Consider the following 24,316-nt stretch of genomic DNA (forward strand, 5'->3'; position numbering starts at 1 on the left):
TATCCCTGTAGATATGATAAAGTTTAACTAGTAATAAATGCCAAGGGCAACTATTAATAAGTAAAGTTTATTTATGAAGCACCTTTCACAGATATAAAATCACAAAGTGCTGTACAATAAAAATCCATTTTAATTTGTTATTTTTAATCTTTATTTTACAAGGATAAAAAACCCAAGAAAGCAACAAGAATGGGAAAGCTCTCTAACACAATGACCAAAATTAGTAATTCAGATCCTGCATTGGAAAATTACATGGTAATATTATTACCATGTAATGACATGGTTATTACCATGTAGTTACTTTTCAGTTTTATTTTCAATAATTTTTTTATGAGACTGAAATCAATAAATGAAGGGTTTTCGTGCAATGCTAAATTAGAAATCAATTACCTTTTGGATTGATTAACCTATTGGAGTGATAGATCTAATAGTATTTTGTACTACCAAGATGGCAGCCTAAAACCCATCACCCTCACTGGTTGTTGGCTTAAAATGGACATGCAGAAGCTAGCAATTCTTTGGTTTAAAACCCTCTTTAAAGTCCACGTGTACTTTAAACACCTTAACAGCAAAGTTAATTGTTTATTAGCATCAACATTAGCAGAGATTTTGGCTTCTACCGTTAGCGGATAATGGACTCAACTGAGGTTAGTTAAGGGTTATTTTATGTAACCGAGTAATAAGAATAAAAAGCTCATGTTGGATGATTAAAATAAGTCAATAACCATCTAAAGTGCTTAACACTACAGACACTTCAGACACTCAAAACAATATTCAAATAATTTATCATATCTGCAGTAATTCCTTCAGTGTTGATATCTGTATTCCTGACAAGTTCCTGTTTTGCATTAAATTATGGAAAATAATATCACTGCTGCTGCGTCGTTTCTCAACCTCATTCCATTACGGTTTTCCGTGGTTTCTGTGGGAAATTTGAACACTTCTGTAAGAATAACAGAACAAATAGTTTTCGATGCTGTTGAAGCTCTCTGCAAACCAGGAATTTGACTTTAAGACTCCTGCTTGTTGACCACCCAGCCTCTATTCCATGTTAATCAAATTTATGCTCTTTGGGGATGAGTCTGATCTATACACTGTAATTGGATCAAAAGGTGTGGGAACTTTTATCCACACCTTTCTTAACACACAGATCCTATCAATTTCTATGGAACAATAAACAGAGGGAACCTCAATTTGCAATGTAACATTCAGTACGGATAAAAAGAAGCATTAATAACTTGCAACATTTTATTAACAAGTGTGTTTGTTTCATTTATAGCACAGCATCATACAGATTAATAACTTCACCCTGTCCAATCGTTGACCACTCGTCTGAACCTCAAACTAAGTGTTCGTCCGTCCACCTCATGATCACCCCACCATGGACCTCTTCCTCCCTCTCAGCCGTACCTCGTCAAGCTTTTTGATGACTGACGCCGACATCTTGGAAGTGGCAGCGTAGCTCTTTAGCAGCTTCTCAAACAGCACGTCTGTGTCGGGGTGAGTACTGAGAAAAGCCTTCTCCAGGACAAACAGATCCACGCCCTTGTCCTCGGGCAAAGCCGAAATGTAACTCAGGCCGAAGTCGATGAAGACGAGCTCCGGTTCCGTGGCCTCTGGCCGGTGCCTCAGCAGCATGTTGGAGGTGGTCAGGTCGCCGTGGATGACGTTCTCGTCGTGCATTTTGGCTAAGATCCGACCGACTCTCTCGGCTAGCTCGTGCAGACCTCGGTCTGCGCAGGAGTCGCGCCGCTGAACGGAGTTGATGTGGTCACGCAGAGTCGAGGAGCCAACGATTTCCTCCAAGAAGATGCAGTGGTACTTGTAGTCCACGAAGTAGACAGCTGGAGCCGGAATACCTGATGAGGAAAAATAAAACATGGTCAAGTACATTACATCAGTCTGTAAAAAAAAAAAAAAAAAGAGTTTTGTTTGTTTTGTTTTTTGTAAAACTATTTAAAAAAAAAAAATTAATTCAATCTGAATATAGAACTCAAAATATTGGGACAAAATTGGGCAAACAAAAACTGACAGTGAATTTTCTTAAGAAAAGTTTATTTATGAAAGACAGCAACCTAAGAGGTTTATGTGTTGCTATATTTCACACATGTTTAAGTTTAATAAGGTGAGAGAAGAAATTAAATTCTGTTTTTTTTAATTGAGCATATAAAACATAGCCTTTCATGTTATGAAAAGACGGTCGGCCATCTTGATGCAATAGAAAACTCGGGTTTATAGGAGAATGGCCGCTTATCAATTAATCGTTAGTCAATTGATAAGATCAATCAACTGCAGATTAACTACATGGATGTTTACTTGGAAGTTTTGTTGTTGTTGTTGTTTGTCTACTTGTTTCGACTAACTGTAACGCTATTTATTTATCTATTTGGGCAGAGACCACGTACAACATTTCATCAACCTTTTAAAAGAAGAGATGCCTGATACCAGGCTATAGGGAAAACACTAAAATATGATTTAACAGATCATGGTTTAAAGCCAGTCTACACACACACACACACACACACACAAATGTGTGTGATCAGTTACGTACATACTTGATAAGTCATTCAGATCTCACTAAAATCAAGCACACCAAACTACAGACCAATTCATGAAATAATTGATTTGCCTTCATCAATAATGAATACAAATCTGCTTATTTATCAGACATATTTTTGCCAAATTACTAGAACTTTGTTGATGGTCCTTAAGGGAAATACTGCGTTACGGAGGCACTTAAACACATGATATGAAAACATCGCTGCATGTTCTTTTGTTGTTGTTGTTTTTTTGTTATATATATGGGCTGAAGTCCATATATATATATATATATATATATATATATATATATATATATATATATGCAGTACAGACCAAAAGTTTGGACACACCTTTTAATTCAATGAGTTTCCTTTATTTTCATGACTATTGACATTGTAGATTCACACTGAAGGCATCAAAACTATGAATAACACATGTGGAAATATGCACTAAACAAAAAAGTGTAAAACAACTGAAAATAGCCCTTATATTCTAGTTTCTTCAAAGTAGCAACCTTTAGCTGTGATTACTGCTTTGCTCACACTCTGCATTTTCTTGATGAGCTTCAAGAGGTCGTCACCTGAAATGGTTTTCACTTCATAGGTGAGCCCTGTTAGGTTAATAAGTGGGATTTCTTGCCTTATAAATAGTCATGAAAATAAAGAAAACCCATTGAATTAGAAGGTGTGTCCAAACCTTTGGTCTGTACTGTATATATAAACACTGGGTGAACGTCTGCCGAACTTCACCGAGGACCCACCTGCTTTTCTGCAGCGCAGGATGGAGCGGACCTCATGAGCTGTTCTGCGAGAGTTCAGCTTGTCGTGCAGCTCTGGATGTCGGTAGAGTTTAGGAAACCTTTCTTTGATTATTGTCGGCTTTCCTAAGAACGCTGCCCGATACAAGCGAGCTTCCGCTCCTTGTTTGACCAACTCCGCCGTAGAGAGAAACTGAGGGACCGCCATGACGCTCCGACGGGTCCACTCGGAGAATGTTCCTCCTTCTTCTTCTTCTTCTTCTTCTCCTCCTCCTCCTCCTCCTTCTTCTTCTTCTTGGATTTATTGGCGGTTGGCAACAAACTTTTAGTAGCATTACCGCCACTTACTGGTATGGAGTGTGGTTCGTGATGGTCTATCTATTTATATATATATATATAAACTCCTACTACTACTACTACTAATAATAAATGAAATAAATTAAATAAATCCTACCTATACATATAAATATAAATAATTTGTAATGACACTTGTTCTCTGAGCTACTGCTGTAAGTTTCATATCAACAGGACAATAGACAGGGGATGCAAATATTGGCTGGCTCAGAAATTAAAATGCATCCTCCTACATTAATAGACTAGACAGTAAAGGATGATATAAAATGTTCTATATAACGGGCTTCTGTTTTGTAATGCTTTAAGCTATTATGGTGTTAAAAGAAAAAATCGGGGGAATTTCAAACCATCTGCGGAGAACATTTTCATCAGACACTGAAAAACCTTCGACTCATACAGTGTGTCTCAATAAAGGTGTAAAAACCGTATTTATTTCAAATAATCTGCGAAATAAAAACCCACCGTTTTAGGGCTTACATGGTTAAGAAACGTGATAATGTTACGAATATCTTTAAAAGTTTCGTCTTCGGTCATATTTCAGAAATAATAACGCCTCGAATCAGAAACGAGGTAAAACAAGAAACTTTTTTTCTTCGCCGTTAGGCACTTTTAACAGCAAACCAAACGCGACGTTTCGGTGAGGATCAACCTTCTTCAGGCCGTTTGCTGTTCCAACTGAGGAACTCAGTGCAACAACAACTATTTATAAACAAAAACTCCAAACTTCGAATTTACAAAGTATTTACAGTCAGCCGGGCTCTGATTGGCCCTTAGGATTCATATTGTAACGTCATCTGTATCCATGAGGGAGGATGAGGATGATGATGTCATCATTCTGGGGAGGACAGAGCTGCAGACACACACTCTTCTGTTTCTGAATCTGTTGTGGGTAAAATGTGTTTTTCCTCTAAACCCTCCACTAGAAACAAAAATATAAGATCCTTATTTCAGAAGAACATTGCTACTACACCTTATGTGACCCACTACTGGAGACAGTTTTTGTTTCTGATATCAAATGGTCAACGGTTTGGACTCTCCCCTCCAAATACTTCGTTAGGAACAAACCTTGTGATGTGTGCTTCAAACTTCTCCACTGGTGCTACCCTGCAAAACAAAACCTGCCCCAGGATATAGACCGTAGCTGCTCTTTCTGTAATTTGGACAGTGAGACAATAGTCCACTTATTCTGGAGGTGACCCTTCGCTGTCTCATTCTGGAAAGACTTTGTTTATTATATTCAATCTCATATTCTCAATAGTTTTTCACTTTTATACACAGATGTACTTTTTGGTTTCTACAATGTCTGTCCTGCTAATAAGAATCATTTTTATGTAATTAATCTATTGTTAATTCTAGTTAAATTTCATATTCATAAATGCAAATTTTCTGGCACAAAGCCTCTATTTGATCTGTTTTTATCTGAATTACAACACTATGCAGGGTCTATATGGACCTCTACCAATCCCAGGGCTGTGGGGAATCTGGAAGCCCTGAAGTTCGTTGGTTGTATTCCCTGAAGCGATGCCTTGTGTTTGTTTCTGTTTTGGCTCCTTGTGTTATGCTTTCTGTTGTTTTTTTTCCCTTGTATCCCCTGGCACTTTGTTTTTCTCGTTTTCCCCTTTTGTATACATTGTATTAACATTTTGATGCAATAAATAAAAAATAAAAAAACTCCAGTAGCAGCACGGGTCAGCACGACGTTGGATTTCCATATTGGATTTAACATTGCATTTCTTTCATAGCTTTTCTGATACATTGGTTGGACAGTCAAAATGTCGCCATTTAAAACTGATTTTTTTTAACAATATCCCAAATTAAACAAATGCTTATCTTGGCTCTGGATTGGCTAAACACAGTCAGAAAATACAGGAGTTCTTCCACGACACCAGCAACACCAGAAGTATGTGGCAAGGCATAAAGGCGATCACAGATTACAATCCATCCTCCCCCCAGTGGGTGAAGTTGATGCTGACTTTCTAAATGGACTCAATAACTTTGTTGGGAGGTTCGAGGCACTGAACAGTACTCCAGCAAAGAAAACTGTTCCCCACCAGGAAGAGGAGGCACTCTGCCTGGACACAGCCGATGTGTTGAAGACTCTGAAAAGAGTCAACCCACGGAAGGCCCCAGGCCCCGACAACATACCTGGGCGGGTGTTCAGGGAATGCGCAGGTCAGCTGGCTGGTGTCCTAACAGACATTTTAACACCTCACTGGACCAAGCCAAACTGGACCAAGCCACAGTGCCAGCCTGTCTCAACACTGCCTCCATCATTCCGGTGCCAAAGAAACCTCAAGTCACCTCTTTCAACGATTACCGGCCTGTGGCACTGACTCCCATCATGATGAAGTGCTTTGAAAGGCTGGTAAAAGAACACATCGTCTCCAGACTCCCCTCCACATTCGACCCGTTCCAGTTTGCCTACCGCCGAAACCGCTCCACTGAGGACGCCATCTCCTCCGCCCTACCTGAGCCTGGCTCACCTGGAGGAGAAGAACACTCATGTGCGGATGTTGTTCCTGGACTTCAGCTCAGCGTTCAACACAATCATCCCACAGCATCTGGCAGGAAAACTGGGACACCTGGGCTTCAGCACCCCCCCTGCGCAACTGGCTGCTAGACTTCCTCACCGACAGATCTCAGTCAGTCCGGATCGGACAACACACCTCCGATGTCATCGGGGTCAGTGCGACGTGTTCTCATCCGTCTCTTCCTGACCCAGGACCATCCCACCAGAGCAGCAGGCCGAGGTAGATGAGCTGGCTGCCGCTCTCTCTGAGCTGCAGGCCACCACCGTGCATGAATACCAGGAAGTGGTAGGCGCCGACACGGACACACACGGTCGAAGTTGTGGTGTGTAATTGTGTGTTCAGTTGAAGTCTGACACTGTCGTTTTCCTTTCAGAACGTCAAAAACGAAAACATTGCAGAGTGGAAAACCAAAATAGCAGAGAAGACGCAGAAGCTGGTATGTGATCCAGACTCGTATGTCTAAGCTCGCCGAGTCTCTGCTGTGTCTATAAACGTGTACATGTGTGTCTATTTGTGTTTCAGTCCCAAGTGAAGGTGGACGTCATTAACCTGAAAGAGGACATCACCAAACTCAAGTCTCAGATCGTGGAGTCTCCAGAGGAACTGAAGAGCCAGAAGGAGAAGATGAAGGAAGCTGTGAAGAAAATCAAGAACTCCATAGTAAGTAGGAAAATGTTTGGTCTGCAGATGTAACTCGATCTTTCCTGCGTTGCACTAGTTACTAGGATTAAACCGTCTGTTATATAAAAGTATATAACAATCTAAGGTCAACTCTATAAATCTATAAACTGGATGTATTTGGGTGAAAAATAACCAACTTCTGTAGGACAACATTACAAAAGGTTTGGGCCTAAGAGCACAAATGACTGGACAAAACCATGGCACAGATGAAGAAAAGATAAAGACGGGGAGCGCCTGATCTTAATGTCACATCATAGCAGTTTCTGAAGTGTTTAGTCAAGCATAAGAACAATCTGAGTAACAGAAGACATTTTGTGTAATTAGAATAACATAGAAATACAACCCTGTTACAGAATAGAGCCAATATGTTGGGATTTCTCGCACACCCGTTTAATTTTTTAAATTTTTAATTTTTTTTACTTTAAGGCAGAAACAGACGAGTATGTGGTGGAGATGCAGAACAGGGTGCAGAGCGTGGCCCACGCTGAGGCCGAGCTCCAGCAGATGAACAGCCTGCTGCAGGACCTGGAGAGCAGCATGAACAACACCAGGCTGCGTCAGGAAGAGGTACGCTCCGCTCTTACATCCACCTGGGTGTCGGGTTTCAAATTCCTAAGCTTCCATCTTTTTCAGAGACGATCCATCTGACTGAGCTATCGTTCGGTGTTTAGATGTTCGAAGCTAGAAGAGACATGCCTGCAGCCAGAAGACGATTCTACAAAATAAACGCCACACGTTTCCTATTTTTATTTGTAAAAACATTTTTCCATTCACATAACAGTTATTCAGTCACTTGTGTTGCTCTGCTGGGTGAAACCCCAACAAAACGGTTTGTGGTTGTGGTATGACAAAATATGAACAGAACAGCTGTCAGAGTGGGGAAATGTGACCTAATGTTCACTATAGAACGCACACAGTAGAAGTTGGTAAAGGGAAAACAATATTTAAAGGTTGTTTTTTTTGTTTCTAATGTTGCATGTTAACAGTACCAGGAGCTGTTGATTCAAAGCTAGAAGATGCAAAAGGAGCTGAAAAGTCTGTGCAGCGAGGAGGTCCAGCTGAAGCGGGCTCTGGGCATGAAGCTGGATAAGGAGTGCAAACAGAACATCCGCAGGCAGAAGAAGAGAGAGACGAAGGAACACCATGTCCAGGAAGTGCTGGGGTACCGACTCAAACGTCTCGACCCGTAGAGTTAACCTGAGCAATGCGTTCGTTTGGCAACCTAACACCAGCTGTTCTCCAGGCAGTGCAACCAAATCCACCAGAAACGCGAGGAGATGGCGGATAAGATCCAAGCGATCATCGGAGAGACCCGTCAGCTGAAGGCCAAGATCAAGAGCCTGAGAGACGTCTGCAGCAAAGAGACGGAGAAGGCCCAGGTACGTTGATGATAGGCCCAGGTACAGCCTCTGACGTTTAAGGGCGAAAGCTTTGCGGGGCTCTAGAGGTAGGTAATTTTAAAGACACACGTGAAAGTGTGACGTCTAAAACAAAGTTTTGACATTAAAGCATTTCTATCAACAGGACTGAAGTAAGGAAGAGAGAACATCCAGAAACATTCAAAGAAAAGAAATCCGAAAGCCTAGAGAACTGTTCAACTAAAGAAGCAACATTAACGTACAGTACTGAAACGAAACAAAATGACAAGCACAAGATCTTGTATTCTTCATTGATGACCCTTCCTTCCACTGCATCATCGTACACCTCCTTTTCAGCCATGTCCCAAACCTCACAATGACACAATGGACAAAAACAAAGGAAGTCGCAAACTGCTACTTCTTAGCAGATCCGTGGCTAGTTGTCAGAGCTGAGCGTCATCACTCACTCTAAATTTTGCTCACTCTAAATTGCGTGTCAATCATATGAAAACCTTAAAAATCATAAATAGGCCACCCATTCCCTTCGTAGCTATGTGCTTTTAAAATGTATGGTGATTGCGCCCTCTACTGGTGATTACGGAGCACTGGGATCAGTCAGACTGTTGGTATTGGAATAATAGAAGCAGCTGGGCTGCAGTACACTGCCGGTATCTCTGGCCCTCTCTGTTACTCATTGCTTCTTCAGTTGAATTGAATTGAATTCAAAAATACTTTGTTGATCCCAAAGTAGAGGAATAAAGCATTCTATCCCTGAAATTGTGATTCCTTAAAACCTGATGCTTCCAGTGTTCAGGTTCATTTTCTGTCTGAACACATAGGAAATCTTAAAAACTAAGTTTCTAGTTGTTTCCATCATTTATGTGTCTGTTAGGAGTGTTGAAATGGAGTTACAACAATGTGGGAAAAATAAACGTTTTCTCACCGAGAGAAGCTTAAAATGGCCATTTCTTAAAATCTGATGCCTGTTTTGAATGTTCAGATTGATTTAGTGTCTGAGCACACCACGAAGCTTAAAATGGAAGTTTCTAGTTATTTTTGAACAGACACATGTTTGTATGGGGTTAGTGCCAGTGGACGCCTTATTTCCATTTCCATCTGCCTCCTACAAACGAATTTGGAGTTGCTCTTTATTTCCCAAAGTTATGGGGGGAGGAAAGGAGAGAATCGATATTTCAGCTGCCAGAAATAATCCGTTCCCCCTCCCTAACATGGGAACAAATTAATTTTCCAGAAAGTCTTTAACGGTGCTTATTCCTCTCTTCATCAACAACGAATCCTGTGAATTTGGTGACATTTTATCATTATTTGCCAAAGTTATGAGGGGGGAATTGTATATTTTAGCCATCTGAAATAATCCGTTTCCCCTCTATAACATGGGAACAAATGTTAAACAAGTCTTTAACTCTGTTTATTCCTCTCTTCATCAACAATAAATTATGTAAGTTTGAAAACATTTGCTCATTATTTGCCAAAGTTAAAAGGGGGAACCACATATTTTAGCTGCCTGAAATAACCTGTTCCCCAGACATAACATGGGAGATAATTGTTTTTCTCACAATCTCCTTTAACTGTTCTTAGTCTCCTCTTCATCAGTAACAAATCCTGTGAATTTGGTAATATATACCCTTTATTTACCAAACTTACTTGGGGGGGAACCATATATTTTAGCCACTTGAAAAAATTTGTTCCCCCTCCATGACATGGGACCTTATTATTTTTTCACAAACTCTTTAACTATGTCGATTCCTCTCTTCATCAACAACAAATCCTGTGGATTTGGTGACATTTGATTATTATTTTCCAAAGTTAAAGGAGGAGAACCAAATACTTTAGCCACCTGATATAATCCGTTCCCACTCTATAACATGGGAATAAATTAATTTACCAGCAACTCTTTAACTGTTGCTTTGGAAACATTTGCTCTTCATTTCACAAAGGTAAGAGGCTTTGGGGTTTAAACTATCTTTCCATAGCTACCTTATATTAAAGTCCTGTAAGGATAAATACCAAACATAGTTTTCAAAATGTCACTTATTAACCATTATACAACATACATAAACCAACACACCACAGCAAACTCAGGAACCTAAGGCAAACATGCAAAGTACTGATTTTACTGGTTTTAGTTTTTGCCTAATTGATGATATTGTTTGTTTTTTTGCCCCTGTTTTATTTATTTTTCTGCAGGCTGAGGTTGATGCTGCTGTCCAGCTGCTACTGAAGCTGAAAATGGGCTACAAACAGATGACTGGTCAGGACTACAAAGCAGGACGTCAGTGAACGATGCTGCGCCGAACAACAGAACGGCAGCAGATTTGGCCGGTGAGGACGACACGGTGGATCCATGGACCGTTTCAACCACCAACGCCAAGGGAGCCGATTATGACAAATTAATAGGTGAGAGTCCAGTTAGCTTTAAGTCTGAGGGGAGGGATAATCCACCGTGGCGGATTGATAAACAATGCTTTCTCTTATTTTATTTTATTTTGTATTTTTAGTGAGGTTTGGGAGCAGTAAAATCGACCAGGAGCTGGTGGATAAAGAAGGTTTGTGGACAGAAGCCCCATCACTTCCTACGAAGAGGAGTTTTCTTCTCACACACATGTTTGTTCTTCCAATTAATAACTGACAGATTAATCATATTAATGCAAAACTTTTCACATTATAACTATGAACTTCAGTGTGCTTTATTTTAGTGCATAATTTAGCATAATGTTTTACATCTTTTGGAAATAAAAATGATTTCCGATTGTTTTCAGCTCCCTCACTGCAAAAACACTAAACCTCACCACGTAGTTTTGGTCCAGTTTATTGTGCAAACATCTTAGTACATTTAGGATAAGACACAACTAACTTATGAGTAACTTTTCAGGAAGATATAGGAGCTTGTTTTACGTCAGTGATTCCTTAATATTGATGGAAAAAATACTAGATTATTTCACTTATAACTGGGGAAGAATGTTTTGTTTTAAGTATCATATTCTGTGAATGGAACTAATAATTCTTCAGCAATTTTAAGGAATTATTTACTTAAACAAGCTTCTATATCTTGCTGAAAAGTTTAGTCATTTTTGTCTTATTTTAAGTGTACTAAAATATTTTCACTAGAAACTGGACAAAAAGAAAAAAAAAACTTGGTAAAGTGTTGTCTTCAAAATTCAACTTTACTGATCCCAAAGGGAAATTAAATGTTGTTGTGAGTCATATAGATTTGGTTAATGATAACATTACCCAAACCACGAATTTCAGTAATTACATTCAAACTAATCAAACTCAATTTCTCAGAAAATAATCCTAAATAATAACTAATTAAAATGGATTTTAAACACAGAAATAGTCTAATTATGGTAAGGCTGAACAATATTACAATATCATGAAATAAGTGTCTTATATCTGTATCAATAATGTTTTTGTTAGTTTTTCTGTTTTCAATATTTGGAATACATTCTTGTTTAATCCATAGTTTTCACATCACAATGCTTTTTAATTTCTTTTTTTTATTTCTAAGCAATTATGAGGAATGGAGGTGAAACCAGAAACTGCTGCTGCGCAAGTGACTCAACAGGCTGTTGCTAGGTAACCAAAGAGCGAGAACATTATTTGATTCCACCAACCTTGCTTAGCTAGAGAGAGGTTGAGTTGGCGTCAGCTGGGTCAACAGGCCCGTTTCCCCTTTTTCTGTTTTCGGACACAATGTTTCCTTTTGACCTGTGGTCCTCGCACCCTGCTGTGCCAGTCCATTGGCTCCCCAGTGTGGATTTCAGCCTTGGTGACATATTACCAGCTGAACTGTCTCCAATAGCCATCAGCTAAGCCGAGCAGCGTTCAGCCGTAAAGTTTGTTTTTATTCAAACTTCAGCAGTTTTCTAGTTGTTCTGCTGAGGCAGTGACATCAATGTGTGACATCACGCAAATTGATGTCACAAAGAGCGATGCACACTTTGTGGAGCTAGAGGGCATCACAGAGCTGCACGCTTGAATTCTACGGTCATAACCATTGAAGAAGAGAGACAGAGAGCACGTAGTAGTATCCTAACAAGAGATTGAAAATGAAAGCTTTTCGAGATAAAGAGGCAAATTCTAACACACAAGTAAAGAAAATCATTGAGAAGTTTTTGGATTTGTCCAGAGAAACGGGATCAACAATGAGTCGCAGCAGTAAGACATCATCTTGTGATTCTGGGAAGGAAAAAGTACAACAGACATTAGCTGAAGAGACACAGAAGCCCCATGGAATATTGAACGAAGTTGGCATGATGTCCATTGTAAAACAGTCTCTGATTGAAAGAAATGAGGAGCTGAAGATGCAAGTTCTGAACATAGAACAAGCTACATTTGAAAAAGACAAGCTTCAAGACAAAGACGAGGAATTAAACAAACTGTTGCACGTAAACAAAACGTTAAAGGAGAACAACACCACCCTGGAGCAGAATACCACTGCCTTGGAGAACAAAAGCACCTCCCTGAAGCAGAGAATCAATGCCCTGGAGAAGGAAAAAAACACCCTGCAGCAGGAAAAAACTGCCCTAGGGCAGAAAAGCACCGCTCTTCAGCAGAGAAACAATGTCCTGGAGAAAGAAAAAAATACGCTGGAGCAGGAAAAAACTGCCCTAGGGCAGAAAAGCACCGCTCTGGAACAGAGAATTAACACCCTGGAGAAAGAAAAAAGTACCCTGGAGAAGGAAAAAACTGCTCTAGGGAATAAAAACACGACTCTGGAACATATAAACCATGCCCTGGAAAGGGAAAGAAATACCCTGGAGATGGAAAACACCATTTTCGATGAGATAAACACCGTCTTGGAGCAGAAAAGAGCCTCCTTGGAGGAGAAAAGCAACTTCTTGGAACAGATAAACACCGCCCTGACGCTGAGAAGCACCTCTCTGGAGCAGAAATGTTCTATCTTGGAGAATATCAACACCGCCTTGGAGCAGGAAAACGAGATCCTGGAGCAGAAAAATACTGACTTAAAGAATATGAACACCGACCTGCAGCTTAAACTGGAGCAGCTGAACCAGAAAACCAGCGAAAACATCAAATCAGTTTCAGATCAGCTACAGAAGCAGCCTATATTCAGACGTGTCATCACTGGCGTTTCCAATACCTTCCTGAAAATGTACCAAACAGGTACTATCAGGTACTGGGTTGACACTTGGTACTGCTAAATAAAGAAGTGTGATGAGGGCTCCAAGCTTCATGCTTGAGTATCTGTGGCAGAAAGACTAGAGGACAACAGAACTACCGTGTCAGGGGAGCTTGACACTTGGGGACTTATGGTGGAAAAGCTTAACGCTTGAAAGATGTTGACAGGAGAGCTTGAGGCCCGCAGGACTGCGGTGCCATGGGAACTTGAGGCCATCGAACACAGGTCTCCTTCGTCACCAGACAATTCCTTTGTCGCCAGGTCATCAGACCCTTATTTATCTTATGAACTCTAGTTTTGCTTTTATTTTAGTTAGGCGTCAGATGAAGAGCTTGGTCTGCTGACCCCAAGCTCCTCCCGGCCTGCCTCCAGGGCTTCGTAGCGAGTCCTGTTGGTCTCCAGGCTGACCTCCAGGGCTTCGTAGCGAGTCCTGTTGGTCTCCAGGCTGACCTCCAGGGCTTCGTAGCGAGTCCTGTTGGTCTCCTGGCTGACCTCCAGGGCTTCGTATCGAGTCTTGTTGGTCTCCAGGCTGACCTCCAGGGCTTCGTAGCGAGTCCTGTTGGTCTCCTGGCTGACCTCCAGGGCTTCGTATCGAGTCTTGTTGGTCTCCAGGCTGACCTCCAGGGCTTCGTATCGAGTCCTGTTGGTCTCCAGGCTGACCTCCAGGGCTTCGTAGAGGGTCCCATCGGCCTCCAGGTTCGTATTTGGTTTATGTATGTTGTATAATGGTTCATAAATTACATTTTGAAAACTATGTTTGATATTTATCCTTACAGGACTTTAATATAAGGTAGCTATGGAAAGATAGTTTAAATCTCAAAGCCCCTTACCTTTGTGAAATGAAGAGCAAATGTTTCCAAAGCACAGTTAAAGAGTTGCTGGTAAATTAATTTATTCCCATGTTATAGAGTGGGAACGGATTATATCAGGTGGCTAAAGTATTTGGTTCTCCTCCTTTAACTTTGGCAAATAATTTCTGGCAGCTGAAATATCGATTCTCTCCTCTCCTCCCCCCATAACTTGGGGAAATAAAGAGCAACTGTTTCCAAATTCTGAAAAAATATTATGTGATAGCATGTAATATACTATAAATTTCCTTAATCCAGTAATCTGTCATATTTTACATTAGAACAGGATTTACCAGGAAGTCTACACTCTCATCTTTTCAGGAAGTCTTAATTTTTGTGCCCTGCTATCAGCAGCTTCCATCCTCTATCAGCAACGAACAATTAGAAATACACACTACGTGTTGGAAAACTGTGTTTGGTGACTGACTTTTATTTTTCAGACTTAAGTGACAAAAGTTGGAAAAAGAGCGATTCTCTTGGCGATTAAAATAACAACACAAAACAGCGTAAGAAGACCTCGTTTATTTATTTATTTTACAATTCTGTTATAGCTTCTTTTTAAAACAACAGCTGCCGATTAAACTGAATGTTACAACCTTGACATGATTATATGAGTTGTTTTAGTTGTGTATGAGTTATATGAGTTGTCTTCCATTTCTCGGCCCGAGAAGGAGAAGGATCAGGCCTGGAAAGCTCTGAAGGAGAGAGAAAACATTCTCAAGCTATTAGATGGAGAAAAAGAAGCAATGTTTGGTTTTTCTTCTTTCTTTAACCCACATCTCATCCTGTCCTTACAGACTCAGACAGGAGAAACTGCCCTGTAGTGTAAACATTTATGTGACATAGTTTTAATAGTGTGTAAAATCAGCCATCTGACTCTCAGCCTTGAGTAACGTTTTACTCAAATGATCTGAAAATGATGGTCAGATCATTTTCAGATCATTTTCAGATCATTTTCAGATCTGACCATCTGAAAATGATCAGATCCGCCTCTCTGGCTGCAATGCGCGCTCCCGACACAGGGGGCGCGGATTTTCACAGGGTAACAGAATTTCAGCACGGATCGTGCAGTGACGACACTGCGGACATAGAAATGAAGACGTAGATGTGCCTCTAACCCTGAAAGCTTTACGTCAGTATCGCCCCCTTTGCGTCGGGTGGACGCAGCTCCCCGCGGTCCGGACCGACGCAGCTAAAAACCAGCTGACCAAATCCAGCTGCTTCGTGGAGCTTTATTGTAAGAAAATAAAATAATTTTATGATTGAAAATTTTGTATTGAAATTTTCTTAATTTCTATGGAAGCCCGTTTCCGTCACTCTGTTAAAAAAATAAATGATCTCATTATGATATAGTATCTCAAAATAATGAGTTACTATCTCATTATAATGAGACAGTGTTGTAGTGAACCTGGTTGAGACCAGCACGGCCCCCAGTGGGATGGAACTGGTCAGCTCCTATCAGACCAACAGAGTGGGGGACCCCATGGACCCCCACTCTGTTGGGGGTCCATGGGGTCCCCAACAGAGTGGGCAAGTGCATGTCACAATGCACTTGCCGAGCAAGTGCAGAAGGTGAGGCATGTTTTGTCAAGTTGTCTAGCTCACAAGAGCGTTTTCCCTCCTGAAGTGACGTGGATGTTTCTCAGGGGGACGACTTTGTCAAAGCCAACGCTTGCAACAAACTGACAGTAATCGCTGACCAGATCAGGTACCTGCAGGAGCAGGCCAAAAAGGTATGACCGTCGATTCACAAAATGGTTGTGTTTAGGTTCAGACGGGTCACGTTCACCCGTCGGATGGCGCGTGGCATTGATCGCCGTTTGACGACCGCAGGTTTTAGAAGAAGCAAAGAGAGACGCTGACCTCCACCATGCTGCCTGTAATATTGTGAAAAAGCCAGGCAACATGTACTACTTGTACCAGCGGCCGTCTGGACAGAAATACTTCTCCATCATCTCCCCTAAGGTTGGTTCCATGAAACGTGAACTTCGAGTTCTGTCACCTTCATTCATTTTTATGCATTATCTAACACAGTGGTTCGCAAACTTTTTTCAGTGATGTACCCCCTTAAAAATATATTTTTAGTCAAGTACCCCCTGACACAGGCAAAACATTTTTGGAATAAAAAAGAGGTACAGAGATCGTGGACGTAAATCCCATTAAAACATACTTTTCCATGTACGTTCTGTACTTCGTCGGCTCTGGTTTTGCCTTATTTTTCACTTTATCTGTACTTTCAGCAGCATTGCTGCTACGCTTTAGCTACATCTCCATAGTTACAGTGTAATCATGATAACGACAGGTCGTTGACGAGTGCCCTGGGTCAAACTAACTTGGTGGGGGGGTCAGTTTTATTTTAAAGGATATTGAAACTAAATACTGAATATAAAATTCAGTGCATGAACACACATTTATATTTTATCATACTTTTTACAAAATAATTTTTCCCAAGACTTATTATGAGGAGCCTACTGATTTTTTAAAGATATTTTGAAAAGCTTCACGTACCCCCTGCAGTACCTCCACGTACCCCCAGGGGTACGCGTACCCCCATTTGAGAACCACTGTCATATCAACAGGACAATAGACAGGGGATGCAAATATTGGCTGGCTCAGAAATTAAAATGCATCCCCCCTACATTAATAGACTAGACAGTAAAGGATGATATAAAATGTTCTATATAACGGGCTTCTGTTTTGTAATGCTTTAAGCTATTATGGTGTTAAAAGAAAAATCGGGGGAATTTCAAACCATCTGCGGAGAACATTTTCATCAGACACTGAAAAACCTTCGACTCATACAGTCTGTCTCAATAAAGGTGTAAAAACCGTATTTATTTCAAATAATCTGCGAAATAAAAACCCACCGAAGTTTCGTCTTCGGTCATATTTCAGAAATAATAACGCCTCGAATCAGAAACGAGGTAAAACAAGAAACTTTTTTTCTTCGCCGTTAGGCACTTTTAACAGCAAACCAAACGCGACGTTTCGGTGAGGATCAACCTTCTTCAGGCCGTTTGCTGTTCCAACTGAGGAACTCAGTGCAACAACAACTATTTATAAACAAAAACTCCAAACTTCGAATTTACAAAGTATTTACAGTCAGCCGGGCTCTGATTGGCCCTTAGGATTCATATTGTAACGTCATCTGTATCCATGAGGGAGGATGAGGATGATGATGTCATCATTCTGGGGAGGACAGAGCTGCAGACACACACTCTTCTGTTTCTGAATCTGTTGTGGGTAAAATGTGTTTTTCCTCTAAACCCTCCACTAGAAACAAAAATATAAGATCCTTATTTCAGAAGAACATTGCTACTACACCTTATGTGACCCACTACTGGAGACAGTTTTTGTTTCTGATATCAAATGGTCAACGGTTTGGACTCTGCCCTCCAAATACATCATTAGGAACAAACCTTGTGATGTGTGCTTCAAACTTCTCCACTGGTGCTACCCTGCAAAACAAAACCTGCCCCAGGATATAGACCGTAGCTGCTCTTTCTGTAATTTGGACAATGAGACAATAGTCCACTTATTCTGGAGGTGACCCTTCGCTGTCTCATTCTGGAAAGACGTTGTTTATTATATTCAATCTCATATTCTCAAGCACAAGATCTTGTATTCTTCATTGATGACCCTTCCTTCCACTGCATCATCGTACACCTCCTTTTCAGCCATGTCCCAAACCTCACAATGACACAATGGACAAAAACAAAGGAAGTCGCAAACTGCTACTTCTTAGCAGATCCGTGGCTAGTTGTCAGAGCTGAGCGTCATCACTCACTCTAAATTTTGCTCACTCTAAATTGCGTGTCAATCATATGAAAACCTTAAAAGTCATAAATAGGCCACCCATTCCCTTCGTAGCTATGTGCTTTTAAAATGTAAGGTGATTGCGCCCTCTACTGGTGATTACGGAGCACTGGGATCAGTCAGACTGTTGGTATTGGAATAATAGAAGCAGCTGGGCTGCAGTACACTGCCGGTATCTCTGGCCCTCTCTGTTACTCATTGCTTCTTCAGTTGAATTGAATTGAATTCAAAAATACTTTGTTGATCCCAAAGTAGAGGAATAAAGCATTCTATCCCTGAAATTGTGATTCCTTAAAACCTGATGCTTCCAGTGTTCAGGTTCATTTTCTGTCTGAACACATAGGAAATCTTAAAAACTAAGTTTCTAGTTGTTTCCATCATTTATGTGTCTGTTAGGAGTGTTGAAATGGAGTTACAACAATGTGGGAAAAATAAACGTTTTCTCACCGAGAGAAGCTTAAAATGGCCATTTCTTAAAATCTGATGCCTGTTTTGAATGTTCAGATTGATTTAGTGTCTGAGCACACCACGAAGCTTAAAATGGAAGTTTCTAGTTATTTTTGAACAGACACATGTTTGTATGGGGTTAGTGCCAGTGGACGCCTTATTTCCATTTCCATCTGCCTCCTACAAATGAATTTGGAGTTGCTCTTTATTTCCCAAAGTTATGGGGGGAGGAAAGGAGAGAATCGATATTTCAGCTGCCAGAAATAATCCGTTCCCCCTCCCTAACATGGGAACAAATTAATTTTCCAGAAAATCTTTAACGGTGCTTATTCCTCTCTTCATCAACAACGAATCCTGTGAATTTGGTGACATTTTATCATTATTTGCCAAAGTTATGAGGGGGGAATTGTATATTTTAGCCATCTGAAATAATCCGTTTCCCCTCTATAACATGGGAACAAATGTTAAACAAGTCTTTAACTCTGTTTATTCCTCTCTTCATCAACAATAAATTATGTAAGTTTGAAAACATTTGCTCATTATTTGCCAAAGTTAAAAGGGGGAACCACATATTTTAGCTGCCTGAAATAACCTGTTCCCCAGACATAACATGGGAGATAATTGTTTTTCTCACAATCTCCTTTAACTGTTCTTAGTCTCCTCTTCATCAGTAACAAATCCTGTGAATTTGGTAATATATACCCTTTATTTACCAAACTTACTTGGGGGGGAACCATATATTTTAGCCACTTGAAAAAATTTGTTCCCCCTCCATGACATGGGACCTTATTATTTTTTCACAAACTCTTTAACTATGTCGATTCCTCTCTTCATCAACAACAAATCCTGTGGATTTGGTGACATTTGATTATTATTTTCCAAAGTTAAAGGAGGAGAACCAAATACTTTAGCCACCTGATATAATCCGTTCCCACTCTATAACATGGGAATAAATTAATTTACCAGCAACTCTTTAACTGTTGCTTTGGAAACATTTGCTCTTCATTTCACAAAGGTAAGGGGCTTTGGGGTTTAAACTATCTTTCCATAGCTACCTTATATTAAAGTCCTGTAAGGATAAATACCAAACATAGTTTTCAAAATGTCACTTATTAACCATTATACAACATACATAAACCAACACACCACAGCAAACTCAGGAACCTAAGGCAAACATGCAAAGTACTGATTTTACTGGTTTTATTTTTTGCTTAATTGATGATATTGTTTGTTTTTTTGCCCCTGTTTTATTTATTTTTCTGCAGGCTGAGGTTGATGCTGCTGTCCAGCTGCTACTGAAGCTGAAAATGGGCTACAAACAGATGACTGGTCAGGACTACAAAGCAGGACGTCAGTGAACGATGCTGCGCCGAACAACAGAACGGCAGCAGATTTGGCCGGTGAGGACGACACGGTGGATCCATGGACCGTTTCAACCACCAACGCCAAGGGAGCCGATTATGACAAATTAATAGGTGAGAGTCCAGTTAGCTTTAAGTCTGAGGGGAGGGATAATCCACCGTGGCGGATTGATAAACAATGCTTTCTCTTATTTCATTTTATTTTGTATTTTTAGTGAGGTTTGGGAGCAGTAAAATCGACCAGGAGCTGGTGGATAAAGAAGGTTTGTGGACAGAAGCCCCATCGCTTCCTACGAAGAGGAGTTTTCTTCTCACACACATGTTTGTTCTTCCAATTAATAACTGACAGATTAATCATATTAATGCAAAACTTTTCACATTATAACTATGAACTTCAGTATGCTCTATTTTAGTGCATAATTTAGCATAATGTTTTACATCTTTTGGAAATAAAAATGATTTCCGATTGTTTTCAGCTCCCTCACTGCAAAAACACTAAACCTCACCAAGTAGTTTTGGTCCAGTTTATTGTGCAAACATCTTAGTACATTTAGGATAAGATACAACTAACTTATGAGTAACTTTTCAGGAAGATATAGGAGCTTGTTTTACGTCAGTGATTCCTTAATATTGATGGAAAAAATACTAGATTATTTCACTTATAACTGGGGAAGAATGTTTTGTTTTAAGTATCATATTCTGTGAATGGAACTAATAATTCTTCAGCAATTTTAAGGAATTATTTACTTAAACAAGCTTCTATATCTTGCTGAAAAGTTTAGTCATTTTTGTCTTATTTTAAGTGTACTAAAATATTTTCACTAGAAACTGGACAAAAAGAAAAAAAAAACTTGGTAAAGTGTTGTCTTCAAAATTCAACTTTACTGATCCCAAAGGGAAATTAAATGTTGTTGTGAGTCATATAGATTTGGTTAATGATAACATTACCCAAACCACGAATTTCAGTAATTACATTCAAACTAATCAAACTCAATTTCTCAGAAAATAATCCTAAATAATAACTAATTAAAATGGATTTTAAACACAGAAATAGTCTAATTATGGTAAGGCTGAACAATATTACAATATCATGAAATAAGTGTCTTATATCTGTATCAATAATGTTTTTGTTAGTTTTTCTGTTTTCAATATTTGGAATACATTCTTGTTTAATCCATAGTTTTCACATCACAATGCTTTTTAATTTCTTTTTTTTATTTCTAAGCAATTATGAGGAATGGAGGTGAAACCAGAAACTGCTGCTGCGCAAGTGACTCAACAGGCTGTTGCTAGGTAACCAAAGAGCGAGAACATTATTTGATTCCACCAACCTTGCTTAGCTAGAGAGAGGTTGAGTTGGCGTCAGCTGGGTCAACAGGCCCGTTTCCCCTTTTTCTGTTTTCGGACACAATGTTTCCTTTTGACCTGTGGTCCTCGCACCCTGCTGTGCCAGTCCATTGTCTCCCAAGTGTGGATTTCAGCCTTGGTGACATATTACCAGCCGAACTGTCTCCAATAGCCATCAGCTAAGCCGAGCAGCGTTCAGCCGTAAAGTTTGTTTTTATTCAAACTTCAGCAGTTTTCTAGTTGTTCTGCTGAGGCAGTGACATCAACGTGTGACATCACGCAAATTGATGTCACAAAGAGCGATGCACACTTTGTGGAGCTAGAGGGCATCACAGAGCTGCACGCTTGAATTCTACGGTCATAACCATTGAAGAAGAGAGACAGAGAGCACGTAGTAGTATCCTAACAAGAGATTGAAAATGAAAGCTTTTCGAGATAAAGAGGCAAATTCTAACACACAAGTCAAGAAAATCATTGAGAAGTTTTTGGATTTGTCCAGAGAAACGGGATCAACAATGAGTCGCAGCAGTAAGACATCATCTTGTGATTCTGGAAAGGAAAAAGTACAACAGACATTAGCTGAAGAGACACAGAAGCCCCATGGAATATTGAACGAAGTTGGCATGATGTCCATTGTAAAACAGTCTCTGATTGAAAGAAATGAGGAGCTGAAGATGCAAGTTCTGAACATAGAACAAGCTGCATTTGAAAAAGACAATCTGCTTCAAGACAAAGACGAGAAATTAAACAAACTGTTGCACGTAAACAAAACGTTAAAGGAGAACAACACCACCCTGGAGCAGAATACCACTGCCTTGGAGAACAAAAGCACCTCCCTGAAGCAGAGAATCAATGCCCTGGAGAAGGAAAAAAACACCCTGGAGCAGGAAAAAACTGCCCTAGGGCAGAAAAGCACCGCTCTTCAGCAGAGAAACAATGTCCTGGAGAAAGAAAAAAATACGCTGGAGCAGGAAAAAACTGCCCTAGGGCAGAAAAGCACCGCTCTGGAACAGAGAATTAACACCCTGGAGAAAGAAAAAAGTACCCTGGAGAAGGAAAAAACTGCTCTAGGGAATAAAAACACGACTCTGGAACATATAAACCATGCCCTGGAAAGGGAAAGAAATACCCTGGAGATGGAAAACACCATTTTCGATGAGATAAACACCGTCTTGGAGCAGAAAAGAGCCTCCTTGGAGGAGAAAAGCAACTTCTTGGAACAGATAAACACCGCCCTGACGCTGAGAAGCACCTCTCTGGAGCAGAAATGTTCTATCTTGGAGAATATCAACACCACCTTGGAGCAGGAAAACGAGATCCTGGAGCAGAAAAATACTGACTTGAAGAATATGAACACCGACCTGCAGCTTAAACTGGAGCAGCTGAACCAGCAGCCACCTGAACAGAAAATCAGCGAAAACATCAAATCAGTTTCAGATCAGCTACAGAAGCAGCCTATATTCAGACGTGTCATCACTGGCGTTTCCAATACCTTCCTGAAAATGTACCAAACAGGTACTATCAGGTACTGGGTTGACACTTGGTACTGCTAAATAAAGAAGTGTGATGAGGGCTCCAAGCTTCATGCTTGAGTATCTGTGGCAGAAAGACTAGAGGACAACAGAACTACCGTGTCAGGGGAGCTTGACACTTGGGGACTTATGGTGGAAAAGCTTAACGCTTGAAAGATGTTGACAGGAGAGCTTGAGGCCCGCAGGACTGCGGTGCCATGGGAACTTGAGGCCATCGAACACAGGTCTCCTTCGTCACCAGACAATTCCTTTGTCGCCAGGTCATCAGACCCTTATTTATCTTATGAACTCTAGTTTTGCTTTTATTTTAGTTAGGCGTCAGATGAGGAGCTTGGTCTGCTGACCCCAAGCTCCTCCCGGCCTGCCTCCAGGGCTTCGTAGCGAGTCCTGTTGGTCTCCAGGCTGACCTCCAGGGCTTCGTAGCGAGTCCTGTTGGTCTCCAGGCTGACCTCCAGGGCTTCGTAGCGAGTCCTGTTGGTCTCCAGGCTGACCTCCAGGGCTTCGTATCGAGTTCTGTTGGTCTCCAGGCTGACCTCCAGGGCTTCGTACCGAGTCCTGTTGGTCTCCGGGCTGACCTCCAGGGCTTCGTACCGAGTCTTGTTGGTCTCCTGGCTGACCTCCAGGGCTTCGTAGCGAGTCCTGTTGGTCTCCGGGCTGACCTCCAGGGCTTCGTACCGAGTCCTGTTGGTCTCCGGGCTGACCTCCAGGGCTTCGTATCGAGTCTTGTTGGTCTCCGGGCTGACCTCCAGGGCTTCGTACCGAGTCCTGTTGGTCTCCTGGCTGACCTCCAGGGCTTCGTAGCGAGTCCTGTTGGTCTCCAGGCTGACCTCCAGGGCTTCGTAGAGGGTCCCATCGGCCTCCAGGTTCGTATTTGGTTTATGTATGTTGTATAATGGTTCATAAATTACATTTTGAAAACTACGTTTGATATTTATCCTTACAGGACTTTAATATAAGGTAGCTATGGAAAGATAGTTTAAATCTCAAAGCCCCTTACCTTTGTGAAATGAAGAGCAAATGTTTCCAAAGCACAGTTAAAGAGTTGCTGGTAAATTAATTTATTCCCATGTTATAGAGTGGGAACGGATTATATCAGGTGGCTAAAGTATTTGGTTCTCCTCCTTTAACTTTGGAAAATAATTTCTGGCAGCTGAAATATCGATTCTCTCCTCTCCTTCCCCCATAACTTGGGGAAATAAAGAGCAACTGTTTCCAAATTCTCAAAAAATATTATGTGTGATAGCATGTAATATACTATAAATTTCCTTAATCCAGTAATCTGTCATATTTTACATTAGAACAGGATTTACCAGGAAGTCTACACTCTCATCTTTTCAGGAAGTCTTAATGTTTGTGCCCTGCTATCAGCAGCTTCCATCCTCTATCAGCAACGAACAATTAGAAATACACACTTCGTGTTGGAAAACTGTGTTTGGTGACTGACTTTTATTTGTCAGACTTAAGTGACAGAAGTTGGAAAAAGAGCGATTCTCTTGGCGTTTAAAATAACAACACAAAACAGCGTAAGAAGACCTCGTTTATTTATTTATTTTACAATTTTGTTATAGCTTCTTTTTAA

General features: G+C 40.6%; 3 protein-coding genes and 1 pseudogene across 4 annotated transcripts; 3 read left to right on the top strand and 1 right to left on the bottom strand.

Moving 5' to 3' along the window:
* Window positions 1-1,234: 1,234 nt before the first annotated feature.
* LOC111608010 (TP53-regulating kinase-like) lies at window positions 1,235-3,584 on the bottom strand. The gene is made up of 2 exons (XM_023330155.1): window positions 3,302-3,584; window positions 1,235-1,859 (listed from the first exon to the last, which is right to left on the bottom strand). The coding sequence occupies exons 1-2, from the start codon at window positions 3,504-3,506 to the stop codon at window positions 1,372-1,374; spliced, it is 693 nt and encodes a 230-aa protein (XP_023185923.1). The 5' UTR covers window positions 3,507-3,584; the 3' UTR covers window positions 1,235-1,371.
* Window positions 3,585-5,099: 1,515 nt separating this feature from the next.
* On the top strand, window positions 5,100-8,252 carry LOC111608006 (annotated as a pseudogene).
* Window positions 8,253-11,398: 3,146 nt separating this feature from the next.
* Window positions 11,399-13,788, top strand: LOC111608012 (kinesin-like protein KIN-14N). 2 transcript variants are annotated; one of them, XM_023330159.1, is made up of 2 exons: window positions 11,399-13,611; window positions 13,703-13,788. In XM_023330159.1, exon 1 carries the CDS (start codon window positions 12,293-12,295, stop codon window positions 13,406-13,408), a length of 1,116 nt encoding a protein of 371 aa, XP_023185927.1. In that variant the 5' UTR covers window positions 11,399-12,292; the 3' UTR covers window positions 13,409-13,611; window positions 13,703-13,788. The 2 variants fall into 2 exon arrangements, with proteins under 2 accessions (XP_023185927.1, XP_023185926.1); XM_023330158.1 differs by having other exon boundaries at window positions 13,699-13,771.
* On the top strand, window positions 13,544-16,292 carry LOC111608007 (uncharacterized protein C1orf50 homolog). Its single transcript, XM_023330153.1, has 5 exons — window positions 13,544-13,611; window positions 15,630-15,732; window positions 15,795-15,806; window positions 15,881-15,967; window positions 16,068-16,292. The coding sequence occupies exons 1-5, from the start codon at window positions 13,544-13,546 to the stop codon at window positions 16,290-16,292; spliced, it is 495 nt and encodes a 164-aa protein (XP_023185921.1).
* The last annotated feature ends 8,024 nt before the right edge of the window (window positions 16,293-24,316 follow it).

Source organism: Xiphophorus maculatus, unplaced genomic scaffold (assembly GCF_002775205.1).
Source record: "Xiphophorus maculatus strain JP 163 A unplaced genomic scaffold, X_maculatus-5.0-male Unplaced_Scaffold_BN236, whole genome shotgun sequence".
Classification (NCBI taxonomy): Eukaryota; Metazoa; Chordata; class Actinopteri; order Cyprinodontiformes; family Poeciliidae; genus Xiphophorus; species Xiphophorus maculatus.

What these genes read in the sequence shown, in the direction of transcription:
- LOC111608010 (XM_023330155.1), bottom strand. Translation starts at nt 3,506, where the DNA reads ATGGCGGTCCCTCAGTTTCTCTCTACGGCGGAGTTGGTCAAACAAGGA. An exon ending in CCTGCGCTGCAGAAAAGCAG is followed by an intron (nt 1,860 to 3,301) that starts GTGGGTCCTCGG and finishes TTTCCTCATCAG; the next exon opens with GTATTCCGGCTCCAGCTGTC.
- LOC111608012 (XM_023330159.1), top strand. Translation starts at nt 12,293, where the DNA reads ATGAAAGCTTTTCGAGATAAAGAGGCAAATTCTAACACACAAGTAAAG.
- LOC111608007 (XM_023330153.1), top strand. Translation starts at nt 13,544, where the DNA reads ATGTTGACAGGAGAGCTTGAGGCCCGCAGGACTGCGGTGCCATGGGAA. An exon ending in CTTGAGGCCATCGAACACAG is followed by an intron (nt 13,612 to 15,629) that starts GTCTCCTTCGTC and finishes ATAATGAGACAG; the next exon opens with TGTTGTAGTGAACCTGGTTG. An exon ending in TGCAGGAGCAGGCCAAAAAG is followed by an intron (nt 15,968 to 16,067) that starts GTATGACCGTCG and finishes TGACGACCGCAG; the next exon opens with GTTTTAGAAGAAGCAAAGAG.